Below are 7561 nucleotides of genomic sequence, written 5' to 3'. Positions count from 1 at the left end.
TGATATTGCTCGTAATCGGGGCAGTACAGCAACAATTTGTTTTGCGAGGATACTGCCTGGGTGTGAAGGCCTTCTCTCTCAGCAGGAAGGAGAGACCCAGGAGGAGAGATTAGGGAAGAAACAAAAGCCATCTTATCTCCATATGAAATCTGATCTGCAAGGCTACTCCCACACACACTAACTCTTTACATAGTCACAAACACTCTTCTGGGGGTAGCAAAGGACACCAGAGATTTAGAAGATTAATCTGGTGATTACTGAGCGTTCTATATGACTAGTTATACATGTGTATGATGTGCCAATAAGCTTGTTTATCTTAGGAACAGATTACACCACTAAGAACGTCTGAAGCGCATCTTTTTATTACGAACAACCACCATCCTTTTAAAAAAAGAACATTTTATTTCAAGTACAAAAAACCCCAACAATATATTAAACTTAATACAGAAAAAACTCAAGTATCTCTATAAATACATTAAAAATAAATTAATTTACTAAAGATTCTGCTTTAACTCTAAACATGCTGGAAACAAGTTGGTCGAAAAGGCATTTAAATAGGATGTGAAAGACCCTCGCGAAAACCAGCTACCACAATGTCAGACACACTATCCACTAGGCTCCTGAGGAAACTCAGAGAGGTCTACAACATACAGAACCCTTCTGGTCACGCAGGCTACAGGCTGGTCATGTTGTGTGATGAAGCAGACAGGAGAGATGCAGAGCTCTGCTGATCCTACAACAGTTCTACAGAACACACCCAGGTCTACTCATCACAACAGAAAAGGTTAGAAAGCGCGCACACGCCTGAGAGGTCCATCCAAACCCCCTGTCTACCCCCTGTCTTCGGAGATTTTGCATTTAGCAAAAGTCAAACTGATTTGGCAAAGACCAGGAAACCAACAACATAGGTGAAAACTCTGATCCATTCTCACCAGCTGCACTCGCCAAGTCAGGAAACCGATTCAAGCTTTTGATCTAAAATAGAACCGACTGTGGGTTGACGAAACTCGGAACAATGAAATGAACCTGCCTAACAGCTCACGGGCACAGGAGTTCATTTAAAACACACGTGAGTTTGAAGAAGAAAAAAAAAAGGTATACCTTTCTGAAGTCAGGAAGGTAATCACTACTGGAGTGGAAAACAGAACTTTCCCCCAGCTCATGTAAAAAAAATATATATATTAGGAAAAAAATACCATATTAATGGTCTCCCCACCGTCTTGTGGAAAAGCTGACCACCAGGCATACACAAGTCTTTGGCATCTACATTACGAGACATTCTGGAAGGTTCCGTCACTGTTTCAATTGATGAGTAGCACCCTCAGTAGCGTCATTTGTTGTGGTGAATCTGTCCCAAGCATCTGCCTGTACAATACAATACTACACAGTAGGTATATAGTCACTGTCTCTTTAAAACTATTTCACCAGCAGACCAGTGTTGGCCAGAAGGGGATGGGTGGCAATACGCCCCGCACCCTACAGGAAGAAACTGGCGCTGCAGGCGTCGCTAACAAAGCCGTCGTCAGGGACAGAGAGCTGGCTGAAGATGGGCAGGCGGCGGCCGCTGGAGTCTGTTCCGGAAGAATCCGAGCCGGTCATGCTGCTGGCCGAGCTACACGCCCCCTCCTGGTCAGACAGGGAGGTGTAGGACAGGCTGCGGACCCCCAGGGTGGGCCCCACGGGGGGGCTCTGCTCCAGGAGACAGGTCCCAGGGGACAGGCTGCACGCAGAGTCGGGCGAGGGGAGAAATTGAGACCGGGGATCTCGGGCCTGGGCGTTGGGGTAGGCTGGGGCGGGCTCGAACACGCAGTCCTCCTCTTGGAAGGCATGCGACAGCAGGTCTGTGATGTCGGCAGCCGGGGGGGAGGCGGAGGGGGTGCGGAGGAACGGGGAGGGCAGGGAGGATGGCTCCAGGGCGGGGGCCGAGGGAAAGCCGGCAAAGCTGAAGCTGTGCCTGAAGACAGGGGGTCTGTGAGTGCGGGCAGGCCCCGGGCGGCCAGGGGGCCCCAGGTCGTCCTCGTTGTTGTGGACGAAGTGACAGCGGATGCCGTAGGGGCAGAAGCCGATGGTGTGGAAGGTGCGGCACGGCTCCGTCTTGTACTTGGGGTGCCGGTTCAAATCCCGCAGCTCATCTTGCCCGTGGGCAAACTGGCACTTGGGCCCATACTTGCAGATTCCGCTCTCGGCAAAGGTGCGGCACAGTTCGGTCTTGTAGCGCGAGGAGATGGAGGAGGAAGAGGAGGATGTGGGGGAGGTGAGGAGGGTGGAGGAGGAGGAGAGAGGAGAAGGGCTGAGAGATGCCGGCTGTTTGGGCTCGCCGGGAGAGGAAGCCCAACCCAGACTGCTGGAACCGGTCTCCACCATGCTGACAGATCGCTCCGCCCAGAAAGACATTCTGTTACAGCGCTCAAAGGGCTGCCCCCAGTGGCTGGAGGCCAGGGCTGCAGGCTGTGGTGGGTCAGGGCACAGAGGAGAGCTGGAGGAGGAGAGGGAGGACAGGGAGCAGGGAGCGCTGGGTTTCTTGTAGCCTATGGGCCTCTGGGGTAGGCCTGGGGGTCCGGTGGTTTCCCTCAGATCCAGACTGAGCAGCTGCTATAAGAGAGAAACATCAGTATTTGCTCACAGCGATGGGCTTTTCATCTCTTCCCAACATAGCATTCATCCACCTACAGCAAATAATAACTAACTAAACATAGCATGGCAGAATGCTACACACATTCTAAACATCTTCACTACCCAGATATTACCTAGGACGTATCAGGCAACCTCAACGTAAGGACTATGCTAGGCGATCGTACTGTGGAGTAACGTAAGATGCATTGCACTCGTGGTGGTCAACATCTGATCCTCTTATCTAAACAAGGCAATCAATGTTTGACGTGGTTAAACAGCGCTCCAATGCAATTTCAAGTTAATCTTACCATTGAGTAGTTATTTTAATGTTACCTTATTCCAAAGTAAAGATTTCCAAGATGTTTTAAAATATATAATAACGTTTGCTTTTTAGTGGCTAAAGGTCTAAATTGTCACTACACACTTAGCGCTACTTTTTCTAGGTCGTTAGCTTGTGTATATTGCCAGACTACCTGTTGACTTTTGAAGCGTGCTCGATCAAAAAGGTGTTTGCTCAGCTCATTCTAACTACCGTTTTGCAAATTAGCTGGCTAGATGTGCCTCTACAGTGCACGAATAACAAAAAAGCAACTACAATGGCAGCGCTTAATCGGGTATTATACTTGCACTCGATAGCTGGTTAAGAGATATGTTTTGAATTCGTATCAGGGTGACCATTCGAAAAGTGCACAAAAAAGTTCCAAAACAGTAGATGTAAAAAGAATTAATTCATACAATGAACACGACGGGTGTAGCAGAGTTAGTTGTCAGAGATACGTAGCTTCCTATTGCGTTGGTAGACACTGCATGACCTTGCCAAATGCAACAAGTGTTCTGTGCAGCGTGAAAAGTATGATCACGGAAGTTGTGTTAGCTCTGCTTATGCAGTTTTTTTGTTCTGTGTTACTAGTTTACACACAAGCAGCAAGCTGATATTAGCCAATCTCACAGTTGAGAGAACGGACGTTACTAAAAACTAACTTTCCTCGTGCACAAGAGACCGCACTAACGATGGTTGCCTTTCCATCTGAGGAAGCATTATTTATACAAACATGCCCACAGTGGAGCTATGTTTAATGTACGTACACACCGATTGAATGGGCATAATCCTAAATATGAAATCAAGGTAAAGCCAATGCAAGATAATGTATAGCCATATTCTGTGCATGCATGCAACATGTGTGAAGAAGCTGGCATTTGCTAGCTAGCTACAGCTATCTAACTGCATCCACATTCCCAAGCACGCGCTGACGTTACTAGCTTCGTTTAAGTAGTGATAAACAACAAATTACCTTGCACATAACCTCTTCCAAATCAAGAAACTGATTGAGTGCATACAACGGCATGTCCGCTAACCGAATCTTAGATCCCCTCTGAAGCGACGGTTTAAGTTGGTAGACTGTCTAGAAAGCTTGCTTCGGATGGTATAAGTTTCCAAAGTTGTCTGCGAATTTTTCCCTGTGTGTGGGTACACGTGGTTTTAATGCCACCACTGTACGAGATGACCACGCCTCTGCATCTCTCTTTTCTATTTATCCCGCCCACAAACATGCCTAATGCAGAAAGAGTGATGTTACTTGTTTTGTTCTCGTGTTTCTAAGTAAGTTAATCGCACACGGAAGTTGCGAATGCCAAAACAACCTCGTTCTATCGTGTTTAATAATAGAGACCAAGAAACGTTAGATAGCCTAACTTTTTACCCCACAAAACTGCCCCGTGACAAATTGCTACAGTTGCATCCACCCCCACGAGTCTGCCACGAGCACAAATTGCGCTTTCTGTCACAGTATTTCTAAGGATGGTGGCGAAATTGTGTAGTGGTAGGCCTAGTTTACTTGAAAAAATCAAATGTAGCTAAATCAAATCGCAAAGACAAAAAAATCACATACAACATACTTGAGGCTTGTTACACGTGTTCATTCGATATTATCGAACCCGACGAAAGTCAGAGCTTCTTCACTAGAGAGATGAGGCCACGCCAGACGTGAGTGTGAGTGAAGGCTATATAGACCCATTCATGATTGCAAGAGAGTAGCCAACTCAAAGGCTACATTTACCAAGAGTAGTTAAGTTACAAGTTAAATTCATCACATAAAAACATTAGGCCTTTCGCAAATGAGTGACACCCCTAGGATAGCCAGCTCCCCTGTCACTGCTGCACTGCAGACAGGAGACAGTTAGCTTCGGGAAAGGCCTTTGATATGAGAGGTGTTGAAGCTTCCCCTGTGAAGACATGAGACATGAAAGTCCAGAACTGAGGAGGTGACAAGACAAAACAGAACAGGGGTGTGTGAGGTGAGACGAGACAAGAGGACAGCATGCTAGCGATAACACGGCCCTATACTCTCACCAATCAGACATTTTGGAAACCCAGGGCCAAGATTAGTCTATAACAACATGGTTATGGCCGGGGTTGAATTTCCGTTGGGATTAACACAGTGAATTGAGTTGAAGATAATTGTGCTGGAGATTTAAATACAGGGCAGAGGACTGGTTGGAGCCACCACCAGGACTGGCATTGTGTGAAAAGAGGCTGTTGGTGGGTTAACGGTGAGGGGAAGGAGATGCTAGACAGGCGGTTTCCTGATGCAAACCACTGGTTTTATAACAACTGTAAAACAAGTATGAAGAAACATTCGGTTATTTCTGGTTTCCTAATCGTGATAGAACCCCAGCTGTGACCAGCTCTATAGAGAGGGGGTCCTTCACTATGAAGCCCCACTCTAACAAGCCTCTCTCCTTTGTTGGAAGGGGGAGCTGAGAGCCAGGGTGGGGGAGGGCCGGCGTCTCCCCATGCCAGGCCATCAGTCCTCCTGGAGGGCAGGGAGGCGGAGTCCAGGGCCCTCTGGAGCCCGAGAGCAGGCTGACTGGAGGGTCTTATGGCCAAACTCTTTAGCTCTTTCAGCCTCATCCTTCAGCCAACTCCTTCAGAAACATAACTTCAGACAGGAACAAAGGCCCTGAGCCGGTGACTGTTTGGGTTGGGCCCCGTCTGCGGTCTGCACGGCCTCTCAGAACACGATGATGTCATGAACTGTCCTGTGGACAGGGCAGAGGTCACCAGAAGGGTTCTTGAAAGCATGTTCACATAAAGACAATGTTTAATTAAGCAGTTCGTCGGTCTCTTTAAAAGGGGATACAGAAAAAAAAACTTCCGGATTAGATGAGTAAAGTTAATCCGTTTAAAACATAGGATAGGATAATCATTTATACAACATAGCGTCAAAATATTGCTCAGTGGAACAACCTAGAGGTTTCTCTCCCCAGTGGTTATAGGAAGGACAGCATTTAGTGTAAATGACATACGGTTAGTGTGGTTAGAACTCTGGTTCTGTTTCGTTATACTCGGACCCCCCCCCCCCCCCCCCCCCCCCAAACTCCTAAACCTGTTGGTCCTCAGTACAAGCCATTAGTGGGGTAAACAGGCATCTGGGAGTTTGTTTAGGGTTTGTTTAGAGTACTGTTGAGGGGAGCATTAGGCTTGTCAGTGTTTAACGTCACAGAGGCTGCAAACTGGGGGGAGCCAGAGAGAGGGGGTTTGTGTGGTTAGGAGGGAGGGGGGCTGAGAGAAAGAGGGGTGGAGGAGGAGTGGAGGAAGAGGTGGAGGGGAAAGGGTGATGAGGAGGGGGGTTGGCGGGGGGGGGGGGTGGAGCAGAGGAGTTCTCAGCTGGGGTAATGGGGGCTTTAGAGCATAATGAGTAGGAGTTTTAAGGCTGGCTAACAATGCCTCCCCCTCCCCCGTTGAGGAGTGTGGGGGGGAGGGGAGTGGAGACTCCGAGAGGCCGGGGGAAGGGCTTTGGGGAGGAGGGGAATGGAGGGAGGAAGAAAAGGGGGGAGGGTGATTGTTTAGGCAGGAGAAAAGAGAGAGGGCTATCCGTGCGCCCCCCCCCCTTTCTAATCCTTAATCACAACAGTGTCAGGAGGCACTCCACCAACCCCCCCCCCCCCCTGCCCCCCTCCAGACCCCCCCTTGCCCTCACACCCCCGTCCACACACCCCAGACCTCTCCAGACCTCTCCACCTCCCTTCATCACTCATGCCAACACACAGGGGGTGTGTGTGTGTGTGTGCGCACGCATGTTCCTCTGTGTGGGAATGTATGAAGAAGCTCCTATCCTGCCTACAATGCATGGTGTCCTGCCAAACCACGCCTCAAAACAGACCTCAAACCAGGCCTCCAAAAATAAATTTGTTGTGTGTCGCTAAATCATACACATGCACCTAAGCGTCCACATGCATGCATGCACACACACATTCGCAAGCACACACACACATAACACATACACTCGTTCCTATACAAAGCTGTATAGGAACGGTCCTGCATTGATGTGGTCGACAGTCAGTCAGAGCAGATGAAAAGTAGCTCCTCAGCCAGTGTCTCAAACCTCTCTTTCAGGCCAGTCATTGTAGCTTCCGTTAGCTTTGTCATGCTAATGCTATATGTACAGGTGCAAAGCATATCAAAAATAACCCAGTTCTTCACCCTGAGATTAAAACCAAACCTTTTGTTAACACCCTCTGTTGATGGTATGGGGTGTCTAATGAAAATATTAGTTCAGCATGCTTCTCCAGTAGGCTGCATGCTTCTCCAGTAGGCTGTAGGAATGAAACATGCTTCTCTAGTAGGCTGTAGGAATGAAGCATGCTTCTCCAGTAGGCTGTAGGAATGAAGCATGCTTCTCCAGTAGGCTGTAGGAATGAAGCATGCTTCTCCAGTAGGCTGTAGGAATGAAGCATGCTTCTCCAGGGATGACTCTCCAGATAAGTGTGTGTCGTGCATGCGTGCTACGATTACGTTGGCGCAGGGACAGTAGTTAACCAGCAGGGAGTCTGGATTGTTTAATCATCATGGACATGTGTGTGCTTGTGTGTGAGAGTATGTGTTTGAGTCTTGTGTTTGTGCATGAGTGTGTGTGTGTGTGTGTGTTTGCTCTCCACGCAGCTTATC

The 7561-nt window shown here is 48.4% G+C and overlaps 1 protein-coding gene across 2 annotated transcripts; it reads right to left on the bottom strand.

The window, feature by feature from the left end:
• Window positions 1-383: 383 nt before the first annotated feature.
• zgc:114130 (uncharacterized protein LOC570332 homolog) lies at window positions 384-4140 on the bottom strand. 2 transcript variants are annotated; one of them, XM_062473702.1, is made up of 2 exons: window positions 3906-4140; window positions 384-2592 (listed from the first exon to the last, which is right to left on the bottom strand). In XM_062473702.1, the coding sequence occupies exons 1-2, from the start codon at window positions 3957-3959 to the stop codon at window positions 1477-1479; spliced, it is 1170 nt and encodes a 389-aa protein (XP_062329686.1). In that variant the 5' UTR covers window positions 3960-4140; the 3' UTR covers window positions 384-1476. The 2 variants fall into 2 exon arrangements, with proteins under 2 accessions (XP_062329686.1, XP_062329687.1); XM_062473703.1 differs by having other exon boundaries at window positions 384-2589.
• Window positions 4141-7561: the final 3421 nt, after the last annotated feature.

Source organism: Osmerus eperlanus, chromosome 11 (assembly GCF_963692335.1).
Source record: "Osmerus eperlanus chromosome 11, fOsmEpe2.1, whole genome shotgun sequence".
Classification (NCBI taxonomy): Eukaryota; Metazoa; Chordata; class Actinopteri; order Osmeriformes; family Osmeridae; genus Osmerus; species Osmerus eperlanus.
This window is presented reverse-complemented; position numbering and strand designations above follow the sequence as displayed.